This window comes from Mercenaria mercenaria, chromosome 13 (assembly GCF_021730395.1).
Source record: "Mercenaria mercenaria strain notata chromosome 13, MADL_Memer_1, whole genome shotgun sequence".
Classification (NCBI taxonomy): domain Eukaryota; kingdom Metazoa; phylum Mollusca; class Bivalvia; order Venerida; family Veneridae; genus Mercenaria; species Mercenaria mercenaria.
This window is the reverse complement of record NC_069373.1, coordinates 75,224,114-75,248,004: the sequence shown is the minus strand read 5'-3', so window position 1 is coordinate 75,248,004 and position 23,891 is coordinate 75,224,114. Positions and strand designations below refer to the sequence as shown.

At 36.8% G+C, this 23,891-nt stretch overlaps 1 protein-coding gene across 1 annotated transcript; it reads left to right on the top strand.

Annotated features, from left to right (window-relative positions):
* Positions 1-688: 688 nt before the first annotated feature.
* LOC123529986 (neurogenic locus notch homolog protein 1-like) lies at positions 689-23,490 on the top strand. Its single transcript, XM_053522339.1, has 16 exons — positions 689-936; positions 2,603-2,772; positions 3,234-3,348; positions 5,738-5,901; positions 9,729-9,856; positions 10,140-10,281; positions 10,417-10,573; positions 11,438-11,616; positions 12,072-12,225; positions 13,283-13,437; positions 13,993-14,081; positions 18,154-19,926; positions 20,222-20,357; positions 21,080-21,359; positions 22,353-22,447; positions 23,013-23,490. Exons 1-16 carry the CDS (start codon positions 889-891, stop codon positions 23,089-23,091), a joined length of 3,864 nt encoding a protein of 1,287 aa, XP_053378314.1. The 5' UTR covers positions 689-888; the 3' UTR covers positions 23,092-23,490.
* Positions 23,491-23,891: the final 401 nt, after the last annotated feature.

Genomic DNA, 23,891 nt, shown 5'->3' with positions numbered 1-23,891 from the left:
TCTTTGGATCATGTTGTTTACAGATCATGTTGTCTGTTGAACATGTTGTCTGTTGATAACGTTGTTTGTTGATTATATTGTCTGTTGGTCATGTTGTTTGATCATGATGTCTGTTGATGATGTTGTTTTTGTTTGTTGTTCATGATGTTTGTTGATCATGTTGTTTGCTGATCATGTTATTTGTTGATCATATTGTTTGTTAATCATGTTGTTTGTTGATCATGTTGTTAGTTGTTCTTGTTGTTTGTTGATCAAACAAATCCACCAGTAGGTCTCCATCCTACAACGAAAGAATTGTTACTTTGCTTTGCATCTGCTTCGTAACCGAATGAGCAATTTTGTCGTTAATATCAAAATAAAGCAGAATATATACTGGACATTTTTTGTGTGTTGGATTTAACGTCGCACCGACACATGATAGGTCATATGGCGACTTTCCAGCTTTAATGGTGGAGGAAGAGCCCAGGTGCCCCTCCGTGCATTATTTCATCACGAGCGGGCACCTGGGTAGAACCACCGACCTTCCGTAAGCCAGCTGGATGGTCTGGACAAACAACATGGGTTTTTATCATGAAGTGGATGCGTCCGTGAGTTTGCGCGGGATCAAGATATTTGATGATAATAAACAATAGATTGAATACAACTTTTATCTCTATTTATCAAGATTAGGTACTATACATACGTCTAACTCAAATTAATGTCATGTGTTCAAACGTTTAACTGAAATAACTGCAAAAGGCTTACTGCATATATAACTAATAATTTTGTTGCGTACATACTTAAGTAAAATCGTTTTGCCTTTTTATATGATACACATACATATGTATACGGGTAATACAATTTAGCATACGCATGAACATTCTTAAATAAGTTGTGTGAAAGGTAACAATGGATATTATATTTGCTGTCATTCAGTCACTTGTCATTCTTTTAACGGTAAGAAAAACATTTTAGAATATATTTCACATCATGGTCTTGTTGTTAACCCGTTACGATAAATATTAATGTATCAAAATAGGTATGTATTACAGTATATGCTCAACTATATTGATACAAATTCATAAATATTTTGTTGACAAGATGTATAATTAAGGGTTATATTATTTAATTGTTATTTTGTCTTGTGTTTTATCAAACTTTATCTTGATAATGTGAGGTTATATGATATTAACACACTTTCTTGTTTATACAGTTCAATATTCAGAAATCTTAAAAGCGTTTTAATTATACAAATCCATGTAGAGCCAATTAGTATAACTGTCTTTTAAGCAAAACTAAAAAAAAGTTTAAAACTTTCTTTCGAAAACCAAGTCTGTCTGAAAACGATCTGATAGAAATGGCTGTTAGGCAATTTTAGACATATATTCAAAAAATTAATCGAACAGATAATCATAGAAATGGACCATTATAGTGGTTTTGATTCAACAATTGAACTGAACTATCTCTGTCACGTTTTATATGACTCATTTGTACCCTATTTTATCAATTGGACTACTTCTCATATAACATTATATAGTTACCTTCTGTGTGATGTAGACAGTCACTTAAGGTAAACTTGTTTATGTTAGGGTCGATTTCAACAGATTGTTTCAGTAACCTAAATGCATGAAAAATACCATGTTTCAGGTTGAAAAAAAAGTTTTCAAAGTCAACACGTCAAATTTCCAGTTTTCCCAGCTGGGGTTTATTTTGGCCATTTCATTTTATTTTATGATTTTATAAATATCTTATTTATATACAAACGACATATTTTGTTCTGTTGAAATGATATCAGCCCAAATTTACTACTTGAAAACAACAAAAAAAAACATGAAGAATTTCATGTACTTTACAGTATCCATCTAAACACGAAATAGACATGTTTGTGTGTATAAACATTATTTTATGGTAAGTTGAAAAGAGTACACACTAAATAGCCACGTTAGTTATAATGTACAGTGTACATACGTTTTAAAATAGCTGGCAGCTTCTGAAGTGTTGACTATTTCTACATGATGTTTAATTGTAAATGTAGTTGTAAATACATTTGATAAGACTTTTCTACGATTAAAGTTATATTATATATGGTGAAAGATGTACATACTCAATCTGACCTCAGACAGCTAGAAATGAGAAATGTTTCAGCTGTAAATATATTGGGTTTTTTTTCTTGTTTGTTTGTTTTTGTTTTTTTCGTTTGCTTTTTTTGTTTTTTGATTTTTATGTTTTTGGTTAATAATGATAATCATGTCATATTTTAGATTTCTAACCATTTCTGAAGCAACATTGCAATAAAATATTATATTCTATAAGGTATACCTATACAGTCCGTTTTAATCCTCATCTTGTAAAGCAACTTCCAAGCATTACCATAAACAATGCTGGTTTATAAGAAGTACTTCAGACTATGTTGACCGTATAAACATTATAAATTCTCATTCAGCGAAACGTCCTTTTGGCAATATTTAAGTATGTGTAAGTTTAAATATGCGTTCAACAATTATAAAAAGCGTTTAAGCATTTTTTTTCACAAAAACGTTTGATATAAATTTTTGTGTTAACATAATATCTGTAGAGCAGAGATAATTCTGATAATGTATTAACATGTTCTAATTTTATTTAGGTATGTGAAGCTAATGTTATTGTTGGTGTAACTATTCAGTCCTACTCTAACCCCAATGGAACGTGTTACGTAGAAAGCTCCTCCGATAGAAAATGTTGCGATGGTATACAAAGGTCTCATTGCGAGCTTGGAGACACATGTGATACATATTTTGACATCTGTGTTGGCAGGTTCGTACAACAGATACAATATCATGACAACGGTTACATAATTTATATTAATACCTTTACTTTAATGAATGTTTCTCGTTCTTGAAACACTTATTTACTAATTTACTTGCTTGCTTGCTTGCTTATATGCTTATGTCACAGGGTGAGAACAATGGGCAGCCAGAACGGGACTCGGATCCGGGGCCTCGGAATACCTTTCCGGTGCACTACCGACTGAGCTACCCGGCCGCCTACACATCTTCTCCCCTTTTTAATATAAGTCCTATACCGTGACACTTACTTACTTTCTTACTTAATTATTTTCTTTCTTCCCAAGCTATCTGGTACCTATCTGCTCACTGACTGACTGACATACAGACTTATTACGTCTACGAGAGTTTTGTAAGGGAATACTGTAATGATCCTGAAAAGTCTTAAGGTAAACTTTAAGTAAACAGAAACGCTGCTATGTGTTTTTTCAGAATGGAGCCTAACTGGGGATGCAAAGGAGCTTTCTTTCAGACGAAACCCTTAAACAACACAAATAGTATCGCTAATCTGTCTATGATGGAAAGTAAATCAGATTTTTGGGAACCCGTAAGTATCTTGATGTCATACTAAATCGGAAGTCATGACTTAACGGCTTTTATCCGGGTAGCATAGAATAAGGTCTAGGCCAGGTTATATGGAAAGGATTATTGTCCAGCGTATAAATGCCATCCCTTTTGTTTATTTATAAAAACGGCAACATTACTTGCTTTCTAATGATAAAATGTGAAAACAAAATTGTTGGCACGTGAACTATTTCCAGGTAATGCTTTCAAATGCACTTGCAATTTATGGATGTCTTAAATTATAGGCAAATATCTCAGAAAGAAGCACAGGGACAACGTATTTTATCTGACCATATGTGAGATACTATGTTGATTTACAACTGTGAACACTACTTTGTGAAAAACTTCTGTTCGCGAAATTGTCATCAAAAATTGAGATTTTCCATAGATTCTCATTATGAAAACTTGCGTGAGGGTCAAATTTTTCAAATAAATCTAGCAAAATATCACGACCCTATCTATTTTATACGCCCGTTTGAAAAACGGGACGTATTATGGGAACGCCCCTGGCGGGCGGGCGGGCGGCATCCACAGACTTTGTCCGGAGCATATCTTCTACATGCATGAAGGGATTTTGATGAAACTTGGCACAGTTGTTCACCATCATGAGACGGAGTGTCATGCGCAAAAACCAGGTCCCTAGGTCTAAGGTCAAGGTCACACTTAGAGGTCAAAGGTCAAATTCAAGAATGACTTTGTCCGGAGCATATCTTCTTCATGCATGGAGGGATTTTGATGAAAGTTGGCACAATTGTTCATCATCATGAGACGGAGTGTCATGCGCAAGAAGCAGGTCCCTAGGTCTAAGGTCAAGGTCACACTTAGAGGTCAAAGGATACAAGAAAGAAAACTTTGTCCGGAGCATATCTTCTTCATGCTTGGAGGGATTTTGATATAACTTGGCACAAATGTTCACCACCACGAGGCGGAGTGTCATGCGCAAGAACCAGGTCCCTAGGTCTAAGGTCAAGGTCACACTTAGAGGTCAAAGGATACAAGAATGAAAACCTTGTCCGGAGCATTTCTTCTTCATGCATAGAGGGATTTTGATATAACTTTGCACAAATGTTCACCACCACGAGGTGGAGTGTCGTGCGCAAGAACCAGGTCCCTAGGTCAAAGGTCAAGGTCACACTTAGAGGCCAAAGGTCAGATACAAGAATGACTTTGTCCGAAGCATTTCTTCTTCATGCATAGAGGGATTTTGATGTAACTTGGCACAATTATACACCATCATGAGAGAAAGTGTCATGCACAGTTCCTTTCTTTAGAATTACTTCCCTTTGTTGTTACTATAAATAGCTTATATTGTAACTTCTTCATTACTAGTCGTAGGGAAAAATCGAGACCACTTTTCTGTAGTACAACATGCATGCTACATCAAATTTTGAGGTGTATTTTGACCAATCTCTACCCTGGTGAAGACTTTTATGTGGACACATTTTTTTTTTTTTTTTTTTTTTTTTTTTTTTTTTTTTTTTAAGATTAACTTCCCTTAGTTGTTACTATAAATAACTTATATTGTAACTTTTCTATAATTGACCATAGGGAAAAATCAAGACCACTTTTCTGTGGTACAACATAGATGTTACTTTCACATTTTAGGTGTAATTTAAGGTCTCTCTACCTGGTAAGGCATTTTTTTGTGGACTTAGGAAAACAAAAGACTTACAATGATTACTAAACAACCACAAAATTAAAATTCATTTGCAATACAGCAGCTAGAGTAAAGAAATTTGCTGTGACGGGCGTATATTGTGACATTCTGGCACTCTTGTTATTTGCTGATTTTATTGGTACATTATGATGTTTCCATTCTGGCAAAATGTTACCACATCAATAAGAATTTTTTTGGAAGCATAGAACGCCACCAAACAAAAAACTATCAGACCTGGTTTAAATTCATACTATTCAGTATGTGAGGTAATGAAATGGCAACACCCCTTCCACACACATCTTGCACCGTCATAAGCGGACCTCTTTGATAAAAGAATGGACTCCATGATGAGACAGGAACAAAACTATTAATAGGACTAATTCCAGGTACGGGATGATGCGGCCGCCCACAGAGAGGAGACTGTCACTGTGAAGGTGATCAATCAGCAGATACTTTGGAACAACAATCAGCATATTGGCAGACTCGGTTTGACCGAATCTGCTCATTTAAGTTAAAACTTTAGACACCACGTGCATTATCTTTACCTCATGATTAACACACTGGTCGGTTATACATGTAATTACATAAGGCACCGTAGAATTTAAAACGTTATCTCACTTTCCTCAATTACAGTAACACTTAATGTATATGTGTATTAGGAATCTACCTACATGTTGTACAAGTTAACATTATTCAACAGATATATTATATTTAGGGCATGAGTATATTCATTTTTGTGAGAGATGACGACTCCCACGGCATACCAGTTATCAAGAAACATGACCACATTGATACGTTAATAGAAGAGTTAAAGTTTGTACCATCCCCAACACAAGATGGAGCGCCACCACACCCCTTTGAATGGCAAGGTAAAACAAGGTCAGTTTCTACTTTTTATGATTTCTATGTTTTACATTTCTATTCTGAGAATGCTATTCACAACGTTCTGACTACTGATAGGTGAAAGAGACGATAAAAATATGTTTTTAGAACGGTGCCATTTCTGTTGAATCCCTGCCATTTACTTGAGCTAGGCTTCTGAAGTAGCACTGGTACATTTTAGGACATGTTAAAACTTTCTAGCTTTTGTTGTAGCGAAAGATTCTAGGTCCCGTCTCCAAAATATCCCCTCTCCGGAAATCATTTGAGGCAAGGGTGGGCACCTGGGTAAGAACCATCGGACCCCCCGTACAACTTTTTTCATGTAATTTTAAATTCAAAGCAAGGTTACGAAACCACAGCAGTTGTGTGCACGTGTTTTGATGCCTGTGATCTTAACCACCTCTTGCAGACCAAGTAGGTTAGAAATAATACATATATAGAAACAAGCAGTTTAAAACTACCGATCAAATGACGTTGCAGCAAAAAATTATACAATAAAGGGAAATAACTGTTACAGACGCTTTAGATAAGCCCAACATGGTTAACTATCTTAATATTTTTTATCTGGTAGTAAAATCTTACACACTGAACATCAAAGCGCTCAAAGCGCTGATGGTGGCTGCTAATCAATGTGTAAAATATTACAAAGAAAGTGACATTTGAGGAATTCTTAATATAAACCAGAAGAACTTTTTTTTTTTGGGGGGGGGGGGGGTGCAAAATATTCAGCTTTGGTTTTAAAATTAATCCTTTTTTCATTGCCAGTCATTGTTTACATACACACTGATTCTGTCTTTAACGAATAGTTTTGATCCTTTTTGATTATTTGTGACGAATACAACAACTTAAATTAGTTTACTGTAAATAAATGATATAAGCTTTTTTCTACAAACCATTCAGCTTTTAAGATTTCTTTCTAAAGCTTTTGGGCAGTGCCTGTCATTAATTATATACACACTGATTTAGTCCTTATCGGATAACTTTGGTTTTCATGAAATTTTTGTGGAAGAAAACAGCACAAAACATGCACCACAAATGCCCCTCAGAATTTCAATTCTGCAGCCAGTGTATTTAAGAGGCGCATTAATTATCACTCCATCTGTTATACCGGTACTCAAAAGTCCGCTAGACATAACAGCAGGCTTCGCAAAAATGTTGGACATTTAAGTCAGACAAACTTACAACTTTAGTCAGACCGTGAAAAAAATCGAAAAATAAAATATGTAACTGGCGAAACGAAACCGTTTTAATTTTTTAAACATATTTGTATCAATCCAGATATTTTGAGCCGCACCATGAGAAATCCAACATAGTGTGTTTGCGACCAGCATGGGTCCAGACCAGCCTGTGCATCCGTGCAGTCTGGTCAGGATCCATGCTGTTCGCTTTCAAAGCCTATTGCAACTAGAGAAACCGTTAGCGAACAGCATGGACCAGACTGTGCGGATCCGCAGGTCCATGCTGGTCACAAATGCACTATGTTGGTTTACTCTTGGTGCGACTGAAGTGAGCAGAATCTGTCTTAAAACAATATTCAATTTTTAAGTTGGTCAAATCTGTTATCCGATGGCTTGATACACTCTGACATATTGTCGTTTCAAAAAGGCGAGTATTGATATCACCGCTGCGCCCGTTGATAATTCGTGTTTTGTTAGACGAAATTGTACCGAATACATGTGTAACTATGCATTAATATAGTATCTTATGTTGTACACTTGCTGAAGGAAGATTATCCGTGAGGGAATATTATTTAGAAAACATACATGTCTTTGATTCTCATAGCAGGTCACATTGCAAACAATATTGAATGAATTTTAGCTGAATATTCTTTTGTTTTGTTCACTCATTGCAAAGCATGTTTAATTATATTTTGTTCTTAATATAACGATGAACTGTACATGTTTAAGTTATATCAATAAATTACTGTCTTATATTGTTCTGTTCATAAATCATCTTACTAGTGCGCTAATTAGTGTTAATTGGCAGTAGCAACGCCTGAGGAAATCCGTATCACTGCTGATTATCGATTTTCTATAAATAGCCTAATTAACAGTTTATCAAAGTTTATTGTCTATTCCATCACATGCTTACATATAATACATGAAATCAATTCAATAAAATACATGTATGGCCAATCTTAAAAGATTTGTAATAGACATCAAATCAAACATTAAAACAGTTTAACAAATCAATGGCACCTTACTTAATATATAGTTACAAAGAACTACAAGAGACTGCATAATCTCAATCATATTATACATTACAACAATATGATTGAGTATTAATATCTACATGATAAAATGTAGACTATAACTGCTAATCAAGACTAAAATCTGCCATAAAAGGATTCTAGAACTAAGACACTGTGTGGTCACATTTTCGAGTGTTTGAAACGACAACGAGACAATACTGTCTAAAATTCGGTAACATTCTTAGATCACTAGGGTTGCATTAACATAATATCTTATATTTTGATAGCTATGATTGACGAACATTTAAGTTTATTCTGACATACTTGAAAATTGTTACAACTTGCTGGAAAAGCTATGGTAGGTACAAACTGGTATTGTCTATGGACCGGAAATGTTCGGAAACTTTTCCGTTGAAATTCCGTTTCTATTTTTAGCCGTGGATTATCTGTGGATTTATATAATCTGTAGATTATTGTTGCTATTAGAAGTCATCGTTCTTTATCAAATACAGTCTTATATTTCGGGAGTTATACATGTGACAATGCGGTTAGGAAACATGTTTGAATTGTCAGTCTGGATTCCCGGCTAGGTTTCAACTTTTTCTACGTTATAAGCTACGTGACCTCGGCCAGTACTATGCAATAGCTAATCAATATCATCGCTCAGTTCAGGTGACATGAGGTCAACGTTTATTCACGTGATCATAAATTTGCATATTTGTATTCATACACGTGGTTGTTTTAATTAAAACATTGGCTTCAGTTTGTATTGATTTTAGTTGCCGAATTTACATTAAAAATGGTATTAAGGCATATATTGTAGCATTGCATATTATGCACGTTGTGTAGATAATTATTTCCCTGGAAAGCCTGGAACTATTTTTGGTTGTTAGGATGGTCTTAAGAACTGACAAGATTTCTCAAACAGAGTATTCTTTTTAACACTGGTGGCAGCAGCCACCAAAAATTAAAACGCGTTGATATCAGTACAAGAAAATCATAACAAATACGAATTTGAAAGAGTAGAGTGAATGCTACATTGTATATAGCAATTCATCGTATACCGATTCAGTCATTATCCGATAAAACTGAGCTAAATCTACATGGATGGATAACCAATCCCGTTTTAACTGACTGATTAGTTTTTATCAAGGAGCTAGGAAATTTGATTTAAGCATTTGTTTATTTTACCTAGCAATTCCTCTTTCTTTGGAATCCTAAGTTGTACAATCATCAAAGATAAGCAGCTGAATATAATTAAATTTTATACAGGAAACGTACCTGGACCAAGCTACGAGACTGTCCATTGCGGCTAAAATACTTCGCTAAACTATTTGAGTAGGTCATATTGTTGTTTGGGATATATTCTCTCATAGGTTTTTTTTCTATTTCCTTACTTTGAAATACGTTAAAATGTTGTTAAAATTTGGATGCTTGGCCGTTTTGTTCAGTGTGTACGTATGAGTTTACTATGGTGGCAGATTTAGGACATTTCGTGATGTGGCGTTGGCGTGCGCGTGGCTTTTTTAGGACATATCAGCCTCCATAGTTTACATTGAACACAGTCACAAAGAAAAAAGTTTAATTGTTTTGTATTTCATTTATACATTCAGTGTGAATTTATTTGCAATAGATTAAGTGTATCGGTATCGGTGTGGTGTGACAATCACTATTACGGACAGTATTGTCGCAGCTATTGCAAGGGAATTAGTACCATGGCAGTTTGTGAATCCAGCGGAAAATTGTCATGTCAGCCATCAGGTAAATAATACTCTTGACTGAATTCACGTTTTCAAGTGTGCTTAGTGATTTCGGTTCATGAATGAGATTGACCAGTTAAAGAAATTGAAACGCATTGTGCATCAGACAGTTTGTAATATATGCAGCACGTTTGTATACTCCATGTAATGTATGAAATATCTATATTTTGAAATCTTTTTTCAAAGTTATGCAGAAAATTGTACATATCTGTAAAATAAAACATTGTTTCTTTAAAGAATAGGCACTTTAATTGCAATAAAACATGTTCATTTTCTCTCAACAGATGCTCTTTTACTAGAATTCAAGAACCAAACAAGTCAAAATCAGTTACCAGATATAGATTTAAATGCCCACAGATTTATACAGGGGAGAGTATGTCAGGGAGAAACACTAAATATACAATATCCAGCTCTTGATACAAACAGGTAAATGACCATTTAAGATTTATAACAATGCGAGTAATTAGGTTACTCCATATTAACTTTGTTATAATGAATGGCTCTATAAGCAGTTGCCGATACAAAATTTCCATGTTAAATACTATATGTTTTTTTTTTCAGTAATACATTCACGTTCATAGCGGACTGTGGGAGCCATCAAATAACACCGATTGAGTTTGATTCTATCCTCAAACTCCAGAAACCATCTACTCTAGACAATTACTTCAGTGCAGGTGTGATCACCGGGCCTTCAGTTATCTTGACAGGATACGGTGAGGTATGCAAATTTTTCAGTTCATTGCTTGATTTATTTGAATGGTTTGTTAAAAGCTTTTATGTATGATCTTTTGCGGTGTGCCAGCGGTGTCCACTAAAGTCATCTGCTGTTTGACTTTAGTTGTTCTTATCCACTGTCCACCAAACTTGGTCAGAATGTTTTTCGGCATATTGTCTTGGCTAAGTAAGATAAACAGGTGGATAGTCATTTTTGCTCTGGAAATATTGCTCTTGAATAAGTCGAAATTGAGACCGTGACATTGTCTGCTCAGTTAGAAGAGCATTCTAAAGTTGAAAGTAATTTACATTGACAGGTGTATATGACAGGTGTATATTGTGACAGTTTGCCTTTTTTGTATTGTATCTAATTAAGTCAATTCCAGAATGTGATTGACTGCAATGCATTGCAATTTGACACGTCTGGAAGTCCATTAAGTTTTTGTGATGTGTGCTCATGCTTGTACTTGTATACGTTTACAAATACCCCTATTTCCATGTACATGTAGAATGCTCTATGTGCGGCTGCGTTTATTCCCTGTTAAACGTTTGTCCTTGTTTGTTTCATATAAAGTGTAACATTAAAATTTTCATCTTAAATTTAATGCCTTTACCCGATACTGCCTGTAATGAATGTATGTTCTCTGTTTCTGAAATTTATGCATGATATATGTGTGATGCAAACTAAACTTGTATGTTTTATATTAGATTAATTCAATTGCAGGTTAGTTCTCAATGTTCACACATTAATTAAAACCAAAAAAAAAAAAAAAACTGAAACAACCTTATAGCTTTACCGTTTGAAACGAATATAGAAAACGCAGTGTGAGTATTTTCAGTCTATTTATTTATACTTGTTTCTTTTCAGCACATTGTTCCAAACGTTTATATTGGAGTTGAGATAAAAGCCTTAGATAACCCAACGGGTACGTCCTACGACGGGGAATTAACAACGGGCGAACGACGGTGTTGTGACGTTCCAAAGGGAGGCAACTGTGCAACAGCTGACGATCTATGTGACTTACAAGTTTCGGTTTGTATCGGAGAGTATGTATCTAAAAACAATGATAACGATTATGAAATTTTCCTTATTTTGAACAATCGGTAATCCAGGCTCCAGTAAATAAAATTCTTATTTTTTAAATAACAACATATTGCGGAAAAGTATGCATGGATAGGCGGACAGCTAAGAAAACGTCTGTGAAGTCTGTCTCTCTGTCTATCTATTTTTGTCTCGTTTGTCTGTCTGTCTGTCTTAATTGCCTCTTTCAGTGTGTCTGTTTGTTGTCTGTCCGCTACAAGACAGATCTGTCAAGGCGAAAGACGGGAAATCTTGATATGTTTTAGAGGTTCAATCGATTTTTAGGTGTTTTAAGCCACGTCACGAAGTCTTCTTTTTTTTAAATTTCCATCCCGATACCTGTCTCTCTGTCTCTCTGTCTGTTTCTGTCTGTCTATTATCATGTCTTTCTATATTTGTCTGCTCGTATATTCCATATAAGAATACAACAGAGTGTCTGCATTGGTGCTGTCACACTTTCTCCTACTTACACAAACACCAGTTCTATATCTACATGTGGACCAACACTTCTAGACCTTACAAATAACGTTGCAACTGTGTCACATCCGATGGTCGGAGGATTACGCCTTACAAAGGTATATTTTTTTCATATATCGTTTAGAAAACAAGTTATTTCCCTAACGGTGTGTTATTAGAAGGGGTACTTATGGCACTTTTGATTTTGCCATCCTCCGTCATTTCGCCCATGACAATTAAGTTGATTCTATGATAGCTTTAAGAGAACAAGATTTTGTTTCAGGGCAATTGTAGATGGGAACGAAATGATACTATTCTCTTTAGGATCCTTTTATTTTGTTTTTACATAAAAAATACAGTAGCTATAGCCAAAGGAAAAAGTAGACCCTGAATACAAGAGAGTTTTCGCAAACCCTTGACCACAGACAGAAGGCACTATGAAAATATCCAAGTCATTTTATTTTGTCCGTCTGTCCATACGTTCGCCTTTCTGTTTGCTCGTCTGACCATCAGTATACTTATGAAAAGAAATGATTATGTGTAGCTGCAATATCAATAATGTTGTTTCTATGGCCATTAATAATTAGATTTTTACAAAAGTCGAACCCAGTAATAACTGAAAAATATAGAGATAGATAGAGGTTATATCATAAAAAAATGCCGGCCATTTTATTTGCTGCTAAATTGTGATGCTATGGCTAAAACATTATTTTATTACAATTTTTCAATTGGCATGAGGATATCTAAACCAAATTCCGGAAGACTACGTGTGTTGCTAGGCCGGGTTTCACAAACAGGCCTAGGTGGTTTTCTGTGTTACTAGTATTTATGGCTTGACAGTATTTATCATATTCTTAATTACATAAGAGAGCAATATAAATTTTAAATCTTTCTAGCATTTAAAATTTAAGAAGTATTTATCAAGTACAAGTAAACTGATGCTGAAACTCATTATTGGTCGACAACTTTGTGAATAGATAAGAAAATAGTTCTAAGCATGGCATTATAAGTTTTGAAATCTCAAATTTTGTTGAAAAACACAAAGACTAAATACGAGTGAAACAAAATGAATAATAATGTCAAAATACAATTAAAATTCACTCTTGGAGTTTTATTTACAATTTGTTAATATCGATTAAAATTTGAATGTATAAGATGCCAACTTAATTTAAACAGAATATTGCCTCGGTGAAAGTGGTCGTCAAAGACAGTGATTTGAATGGAAATGCTTCCGATATCATCGATGTACTTAGCAAGAATATTACGGTGAATCCTGGGCCAAATGTCACATATGCCAAAAGCATAGATATCACAATGACAAATATTGCCTCGTAAGTATTTACAGATTTTCAATGTATTGAAAACACAGACTACGTATATTTGTCTAACCCTTACCCTGCTAAATTTCTGTAATGAACTTGTCCATCTTTTAATTTGGACCGTAACATTAACTGTTAAAAGGGGTGCTTACCTAAAAGATATTGACTGAATGGCGGACAGTGCAGATCATGATCTACACTGGTCGCAAAGGCAGAATCAGTTGAGTCCAACGTGATAAGGGTTAAAGGAAATTGCAGATTTCACATGAAATTTCATTATTTTTAGTGAGTTGATAAACTTTAAATTCTGAAATTTCGCGAGGGTTTATGTTTTATTAAATTTGCGAAATCACGGAAGTGCTGCATTGTTAAAAACTGTCTAACTTTACAAAAAATGTGTTCACGTAAACGTTGGTTATTTAGGAAATAATATAAAATTACTGTTTGGAGTTCAGATGCGAAGGAATTTATTTATTGAACACATGAACTATTTATATCGGTCTCCAGTTGTAACTGTTATTATTTTGTGTCAGAAATAAAAGTACAATGAAAGGATTTTATTTACAGCGTTACTTTGCGATTGATATTTTGGTGTGCGCCAGGACATTCAGGTCCTCTATGTCATGCAGACGTTGGCACAGACACATGTGAACCAGGTATGTTCTCTGTCATTCAGATGTTGGCACATACACTTGTAAACCAGGTATGTCCTCTGTCATTCAGATGTTGGCACATGCACTTGTGAATCAGGGAGATCTTGGTCCCCTGTGTCCACAGACACTTATGAGCCATGTAGGTCTTCTATGTCATGCGAACATGGGGACAGACACTTGTGGACAAGGTAGGTCCTCTATGTCATGCTGATTTCGGCACAGATACTTGGGAGCCAGGAAGGTACTCTATGTCAAGCCAACATGGTAACAGAAACTTGTGAATCAGGTAGGTCCTCTATGTCATGCTGACTTGGGCACATATACTTGTGAATCAAGTAGGAAATCTATGTCATGCTGATCTGAGCACAGACACTTGTGAATCAAATAGTTACTCTATGTCATGTCGATTTGGGCGCAAACACTTTTGAATCCGGTAGCTACACTATGTCGTGCTGATTAGGTCACAGACACTTATGAATCATGTAGGAACTCTATGTCATGCTGATTTGGTCACAGACATTTGTGAATCAGGTAGGTACTGTATGTCATGCTGATTTGGTCACATACACTTGTGAGCCAGGTAGATCCTCTCTGTCATGCTGATTTGGTCCCAGACATTTGTGAATCAGGAAGGTACTTTATGCCATGCTGATTTGGCACAGACACTTGTGAATCAGGTAGGTAATCTAGGTCATGCTGATTTGGGCACAGACACTTGTGAGCCATGTAGGTCTTCTATTTCATGCTGATTGGGGCATAGACTCTTGTGAGCCAGGTATGTACTCTATGTGAAGCCAACATGGTCACAGACACTTATGAGCCATGTAGGTCTTCTATGTCATGCTGACATTGGGACAGACACTTGTGAACAAGGTAGGTCCTCTATGTCATGCTGATTTCGGCACAGATACTTGGGAGCCAGGTAGACACTCTATGTCAAGCCAACATGGTCACAGAAACTCGTGAATCAGGTAGGTCCTCTATGTCATGCTGATTTGTGCACAGACAATTGTGAATCAAGTAGGAAATCTATGTCATGCTGATTTGGGCACAGACACTTGTGAATCAAGTAGGTACTCTATGTCATGCCGATTTGGGCACAAACACTTTTGAATCCGGTAGCTGCACTATGTCGTGCTGATTTGGGCACAGACACTTGAGAATCAGGTAGGTACTCTATGTCATGCTGATTTGGTCACAGACACTTGTGAATCAGGTAGGTACTCTATGTCATGCTGATTTGGGAACAGACACTTGAGAATCAGGTAGGTCCTCTATGCCATGCTGATTTGGTCACAGACACTTGTGAATCAGGTAGGTCCTCTATGTCATGCTGATTTGGGCACAGACACTTGTGAATCAGGTAGGTACTCTATGTCATGCTGATTAGGGCACAGCTACTTGTGAATCAGGTAGGCACTCTATGTCATGCTGATTTGGGCACATACTCTTGTGAATCAGGTAGGTACTCTATGTCATCCCGATTTGGCCATAGACACTTGCGGGCCAAGTGGGTTCTGTATGTCATGCTGATTTCGGCACAGACACTTGGGAGCTGGATAGATCCTCTATGTCAAGCCAACATGGTCACAGACACTTGTGAGCCAGGTAGGTCATCTATGTCATGCTGATTTCGGCACAGACACTTGCGAATCAGGTAGGTACTCTGTGTTATGCTGGTTTGGGCACAGACGTTTGTGAATCAGGTAGGTCCTCTATGTCATGCTGATTTGGGCATAGACACTTGTGAATCAGGTAGGTCCTCTATGTCATGCTGATTTGGGCACAGACACTTGTGAATCAGGTAGGTAATCTAGGTCATGCTGATTTGGGCACAGACACTTGTGAGCCAGGTAGGTCCTCTATGTCATGCTGATTTGGGCATAGACACTTGTGAGCCAGGTATGTACTCTGTGTCAAGCCAACATGGTCGCAGACACTTATGAGCCATGTAGGTCTTCTATGTCATGCGGACATGGGGACAGACACTTGTGAACAAGGTAGGTCTTCTATGTCATGCTGATTTCGGCACAGATACTTGGGAGCCAGGTAGGTACTCTATGTCAGGCCAACATGGTCACAGAAACTTGTGAATCAGGTAGGTCCTCTATGCTGATTTGTGCTCAAACAATTGTGAATCAAGTAGGCAATCTATGTCATGCTGATTTGGGCACAGACACTTGTGAATCCATTAGTTACACTATGTCATGCTGATTTGGTCACAGATACTTGTGAATCAGGTAGGTACTCTATGTCATCCTGATTTGGTTACAGACACTTGTGAATCAGGTAGGTACTCTATGTCATGCTGATTTGGTTACAGACACTTGTGAATCAGGTAGGTCCTCTATGTCATGCTGATTTGGGCACATACACTTGTATATCAGGTAGGTACTCTGTGTCATGCTGATTTGGCCACAGACTCTTGTGAATCAGGTAGGTACTCTATGCCATCCCGATTTGGCCACAGACACTTGCTAGCCTTGTAGGTCTTCTATGTCATGCTGATTTGGCCACAGGCATTTGGGAGCCGGGTAGATCCTCTATGTCTAGCAAACATGGTCACAGAAACTTATGAGGTAGATAGGTCCTCTATGTCATGCTGATTTCGGCACAGATACTTCTTAGCTAGGTAGGTACTCTATGTCATATTGGTATGGACATAGATATTTGTGAATATGGTAGGTAGGTCCTCTATTCATGCTGATTTTGGGCACATACATTTGTGTGCGAGGTAGGTCTTATGTCATGCTGAAATGGGCACACACGCTCGAAAGCCAGGTAGGCATTTGCACATACAATTGTGAACAATGTTAGCTATTGATTATCATTAAATGTCAAATCACTTCTAATTTGTAGAAATTGTATGCTTTACGGAACAATTCAGACTTTAAGCAGTGTGATGCCGACATGGGCACAGACAGTTGTAAGCCAAGCAGGTCCTTTATGTCATGCCGACATTGACACAGAGATTTGAGAGCCATGTATGTTATTTATATCATGCCGGCATGGGCATAGACACTTATGGGCATGGCAGGTTCTTTATGTCGGCACATACACTTGTGAGCCAGGTGGGTCCTCTATGTCAGGGGCAGAGCGACATGGGCACATATACTTGAGAACCAAGTAGATCTAGGTCCTTTGTGTCATGCGGACTTGTGAACCAGATGGGGCCTCTATTTTATGCCGCCATGGGCACAGATAGTTGTGAGCCTGGTAGATTCTCTATGTAATGGCGACATGGGCGTAGACACTTGTGAGCCTGGTATGTATTTTATGATATGCCGACATAAACAGTGATAATAGGTGAACCAGGTAGGTCCTCTATCTCATGGCGACCGGGGCATAGACACATTTCTGAGCTTGGTATGTCTTTTATGTCATGCCGATAGAGATACTTGTGAATAAGGTAGGTCCTCTACGTCATGGAGACATGGGCACAGACACTTGTGAGCCTGGTATATGTCTGTTATGACATACCGACATGGACAGAGATAATAGGTGAACCAGGTAGGTCCTCCATCTCATGGCGACCTGGGCAGAGACACTTGTGAGCCTGGTATGGTATGTCTTTTTTGTCATGCCGACATGGACAGAGATATTTGGTGAACCAGATAGTCCTCTAAGTCATGGAGACATGGACAGAGACACCCGTGAGCCAGGTATGTCTTTTTTGTCATGCCGACATGGACAGAGATACTTGGTTAACCAGATAGTCCTCTAAGTTATGTGGAGACATGAGCACAGACACTTGTGAGCCTGGAATGCCTTTTATGTCATGCCGACATGGACAGAGATACTTGGTGAACAGGGTGGGTCCTCTATGTCAGGGTGACACTAGCACAGCCAGATAGGTCCTCTTTGTCATGGCGACATTGGCACAGACACCTTGCGAGCCAGGTAGGTGCTCTATTTCATGGCGACGTAGGCAGACACTTGCGAACAAGGTTAGATTTTTTAACTATCATAAGCTGTCAAATCAGTAAACTTTGAACAAAAAAAAACGGGTCTTATACAGCTGTTAACTTTTGTAGAGGTTGTTTTGGTTCTTTTGTAGTTTGTTTAATTTTTCCAGGTTGGTACGGAAACGAATGTGAAATCCCTTTAAGTGCATGCAGTCCAAATCCCTGCAAGCACGGTGGCCAGTGTAATCTTCTGCCAAACAATGGGTTCAACTGTACTTGCGACCCCGGTTACAATGGTTCTTCATGTGAGCAGGATGTTGATGAATGCGCATTACATATATGCCAAAATAACGCCACCTGCAAAAACACAAATGGTGCTTTCAGTTGTATCTGTCCGTCTCTTTGGACCGGGTTGATTTGCACGGAAGACAGAGTCCCAGCATGTGATCCAAATCCATGCTCAAATGGAAAATGTGTAGTTGACGAATCTCAAAAAGAAGGTTTCAGGTGTAACTGTGTTGAAGGCTGGACAGGGATATTCTGTAATGAAAAGAACGAATGTGAGCATGGTGACGCTCATGTAATAAATGGTGTAGAAACATGTATATGTCATGAAGGTTTCTCAGGAAGTACGTGTAATAAGGATATTAATGAATGTCTGGCGAAACCGTGTCAGAATGGAGGTTATTGTAAGAATCTGTTTGGAAACTTTTCTTGCATTTGCGGCAACGGTTATAGTGGAAACCGATGTCAGAATATTACAGGTGCTTGTATTGGTATTCAATGCCAAAACAATGGTTCTTGTTTAGATATAGGTGGAGCCCGATTCATTTGCATGTGCGACGAGGATTTCACTGGTGATTATTGTGAGACAAAAATAACAAACCGTTGTGAAAAAGTTACATGTGATAACAATGGGACGTGTTACGATAGTTTTCATGATTTTATGTGTAACTGTACTCAATTCTGGTCAGGTAAAACATGTGACAATGATGTTAATGAATGTGTCAAATCTGTTTGTAAAAACGGTGGTATTTGTCAAAATACAATTGGTTCATTTCACTGTGATTGTCAATATGGCTGGACCGGAAGTGACTGTTCATCCGATATAGATGAATGCGCAAGTCCCTCTCAGTTTTGTAAATATGGTAATTGTTCCAATTTGCCGGGAAGTTACAAGTGTTCGTGTAGAACAGGATTCAGTGGCCCACATTGCCTGATGAAATCACTCTCGTGCATCAATGTAACTTGTAGTGGGCATGGTAAGTGTCGTGAATTGATTAACGGGTATGACTGTAATTGTGATGCTGGTTACACTGGAGCAGATTGCGAAACTGATGTTGATGAATGCAGTCACAATATTTGTGGGTCTCATGCGAGTAGCTGTAGTAACGAACCAGGATCGTATAACTGTACATGTATCAGTGGCTGGCAAGGACAAAACTGCCTCGACGATGTCGATGAATGTTCATCTACTCTAAAAGTTCCTTGCTCAGGAAACGGTATATGTACAAACATACCAGGAAGTTACCATTGCACATGTTTTCCAGGATTCTCAGGGAATGACTGTTCAGTGTTTTTAAATATATGTGAAGACTTGAAGTGTAGAAACAATGGGACGTGCTTTGTAAAACATTCAGAGTCGAAGTGTACATGTTCATCAGGTTGGACCGGAATTAAATGTGAAGATGATGTTAACGAGTGTGAAACATTAATTCCATGTAAAAATTCTGGAATATGTCAAAATACAGATGGATCTTATTATTGTAGATGCTTTAGCGGCTGGACTGGAAAAACATGCGAGACAGACGTTAATGAATGTTTGTCTTCGGTATGTAAAAATGCAGGCATATGCAGTAATACTCCGGGAAGTTTTAACTGCGCATGCCAGACAGGATGGATCGGGATGACTTGCGAAATTCAAAAGACAAAGACACTTGCAGGTAGAATCTAGCTATTATACTTTAAACGTGAATTGGTATATAAATGGAAATTCAAATATGTTACTGTGAATAATCTACTTGTAAGATTTTATACTTAAAATACTCGCGACAACTTCAAGAGCAAGATTAATTTTTAACAGAAAATGGATTTATTATAAATCAGATTCTATAACTAGTTTTAGAGCCGAAAAAAAAACCTTGGAACAATTGTAAACAATGCTTTACAGAGAACGACCAGAAATGTGTTCCGAGAAACTATTAGCCTAGAGCAACTTTATTTTCTTTTATTTTACAGGCGAGCTGATAAGTTTTCTATTTGAAAAGAATATATCGAGGGACTTAGTGCAGCCAACTTTATCATTCACATACAAATTTTTGGAGGATTATGTATTCAACAGTTCACACATCTATTTCCATCTTCAGAGAGTTCAGTAAGACTGATATTTCGTTAACCTTTTAAAACAAATTGATGATTTCAATGTTAGTTTACTTGTATAATAGTTGCTTGCATATTAGACAGAATAATTTTGTATTTTACTTTATAAAATCATGTTTAAGAGAATTTTATGAGCTTCCTCTCGTTTAAAACTAGTATGGGATTAGAAGTGTCAATGATCGAAGAGTCAGAAAAGAGTGCGGGGGTTAGAAGTGTTGCTAAGTGTGGTGTTGGAAGTGTTGCTAAGTTCTGAGCTGTACGTCTTGCTAACTGTTTGGTTGGAAATAGTGCTAAACATGGAGTTGGAAATGTTGTAAAGAGTTTCTAAGTGAAGAGTCAGAAGGGTTGCCAAGTGTGGAGTGAGTAGCAGTGGTGCTGAGTGCGGAGTTGGAAGTGTTGCTAAGTGTAGAGGTAGAAGTGCTGCTAAGTGTGGGTTAAGAAGTGTTGTTAATTGTGGATGTAAAAGTGCCGCTAACTATGAAGTTAGAATAGTTGCTAATTGTGGATTTAGGGGTGTTGCTAAATATAGTTAGAAGTGTTGCTAATTGTGTAGTTAGAAGTGTTGCTTATTGTGGAGTTAGAATTTATGCTAATTCAGGAGTAAGAGAGTTTCTAATTGTGGTGTTAAAATCATTTCTACTTGCGATGTAAGAAGTTGGCTAATTGTGCAAGAAAGATTGCTTAATATTTATGAAGTATACATTTTTCTGTTTTCAGTTTAAATAACTTGCAATTCAAAGCGAAGTGTAATGGTAACTCTGTTTCGAAAGAACTAATTACTTCAGCTCTGCATAAAATCCCGAATGACACATTGTCTCATTTATTCCCTTCCGCTCTGATCGGGATACAAGAAATTAATCAGGCTTCGTCTTCAACTTCATCAGTGTCAAATACATCTTATACATCCACTCCAAATACTTCATCAACATCATCAAGAAAAGATGGCCAAATGTCCACTTTGAAAGCTGATTCCTCCTCGTCGTCAAAAAGCAGTAAGGTATGTCAACGCGGTCAATCTGAAAGACAGAAGCTAACAAATTATAAAGAATTTATCTTGATACTTCCGCAAAGTTGTTAAATTGAAAATTTTGTTCATTTTTTTATTTGAGTAACTTAATGTATTCAAACTGAATAAAAATAAGCCCACGATTTAAGGATATACATTTGAATCGCCGCAAGAGAAAGTGAAAATTATTTTTGATATAGCTAACTGTAACAGTTAGCGAACAGCTGACCGTCTAAAAGAGCTCATGTTAGATTTCCAGCACATCGGCCCCCGACTCTGTCATACGTATAAACTTATTAACCATCTGTTTGCAATCTTTGTGGACGATTATTTAATCCCCCTAACCAGGATATAACGCCATTATCATCCACTGTGCTACAGTTTGATATCTGCAACCACCGACTATTACAAGTACTCCCCCACCCCCAGAACTATAGTCCTGTGAAATAGTCTCCCACCTGACATTCCCTTCCTTCCAACTCTTGTGCACTTCAATGTTGTCGTTAACAACATTGAACCTTCTTCACCATAACTTTGCTTTTTACCTCTGTTTTATCTTTTAATTAATATGTTTTCCTTTCCCTATTTTGAACCGATTTCCTTTTATGTCTACTAAATATTTTTGTGGCTTGACGCAGAAGTTGTCTTCATCATGTAAATAGTTAGACAGTTTAAGAAGTTTGACAGATAATACAGTTAATGCGGTTAAATTTTTGTCTGCTTGCACACATACTTCAGAGAGGTGCTTCCGTGTCAGCATGGATTAATTATAAATCCTGGTATGAAATATGAAGTAGGTTTGATTGGGATTTGTTAGAATTGTCCCTTTACTGGTTTGTCCCTGACAATAATGCAATATGTTTAGTTGGACCTAACCTGTCCCTTTCCATGTTTCATTGAGGTAAGTTAGCATTTATCTCTCCCTGTACACATTCCATTGAGGTTAATATAATTAATTCATCTATCTCTCTGTCAATGTTTCAGAGTTGGGTGACAGATTATTGGCCTGTTGTTGCAGGCAGCGGCAGTGCCTTTGTCATTATCGTTATTGTTCTGGTGCTAGGACTTTATATATTCAGGTTTGTTTTACTTTATGAACAGGATATAAAATTTACAGTCATATATTGATATGATTGCGAACCGTTAGTGTTTTTAAAGTCGTCAAATGTTTGTTATATTGCAAATATTCCAGTATAGATCTATGGTTTTATATATTTTTTTTATATTTTTTTTTGTTTGGTTTAACGTCGCACCGACACAATTTAGGTCATATGGCGACTTTCCAGCTTTGATGGTGCAGGAAGACCCAGTATATGTAGTGACCAATTACTATAAATGGAAAGATATGAAAAGTGGTAAATAGGCTGTTAAGTGGTAACATATTAACCTCCATTTGAGTTTTCTCCCAGACTGATTAGAATCTGAAAACAAAATGTAACTAACTTTACACTAAGACTGTATTCGATAGTAGTTGAAATATCTATTCTTGTTTTTCATAACGTTGATAAAAAAGTAAAGTTTAAATCAAAATTCATATTCACATAATTTCTTTATCTTTATCAGTGCCGAATTGATTAACCCTTCGTCAAATTGTAATTACAATTTAATTCAGACAAACTACTGACTTACGGTGTTTTTTTTCAGACGTTCCAAACAGCGTCTCCAAGAAAATAGTTTTGCAAATCCTTCATACACGACAGAGATGCTCCGTTATGATGATTGACTTGTGGAAAGAAACTCCTGTTTATTCTTAATACTTGGTCAAAGGAAATCTCCATTGTAACTTCTTGTTTGATAGAATTCCCAATAGTCTCGCAGAACACAACTGGGATTATGTAATGTTTACTTTAAAAGATGTTATTGCATTCTCGTGCTGGTATTGCATTCAAGATAATGATTCCAGTAGTACCATTGAATAATTCTCAGAATTGAAGACGGAGCCGATTAACAAGAACAGTATTACTTTGAAATAAATGATTATTTTTCTTGTGTTTTTATACTTACTTATCTGAAATTACTTTAAAATAATATATCCTATTTACTGTTACATAGTTAAAATAATATAATGACGCGATGCATATGATCTAGAAGACGAAATAAAGGTATCCATTTTTGGAACAGAACAAACTGGAATATCCTTTTGTGTTTCAGCTTACATGTTACTTGCATGTTTATTTCGGTTACTATATCTTATTGTGAATAAGATGATATTGTGACCCAGGTCAGTACATATGTAGTTTTCTTGGTGACTGTGTCACTGGGGTCAAGGTCAATATGGCTGTTACTTAAGTTAGGTATTGTTTCTTCTCAATAACTTAAATTATGAATAACTGAGGTACTGCGATCAGTCTTGGAATTCAGGAAAATTGCATGGAGGCAATGGTATTTTGGGTTATTTGGATCAAGGTCAGTATCATTATTACTAAAAACAGAAAATGGTTTTCCCACAATAACCAGTTTCTAATAAATTAAGCAGACCAAACCTTGCAAAAAAACTTAAGGGTTAGGAGTATATCTTCAAAA

Excerpts from the sequence above, each read along its gene's own strand:
- LOC123529986 (XM_053522339.1), top strand. The coding sequence starts at position 889 with ATGGATATTATATTTGCTGTCATTCAGTCACTTGTCATTCTTTTAACG. Across the intron at positions 9,857-10,139 it reads ATTGTCATGTCAGCCATCAG|ATGCTCTTTTACTAGAATTC; the intron begins GTAAATAATACT and ends TTCTCTCAACAG. Across the intron at positions 10,574-11,437 it reads TCTTGACAGGATACGGTGAG|CACATTGTTCCAAACGTTTA; the intron begins GTATGCAAATTT and ends GTTTCTTTTCAG.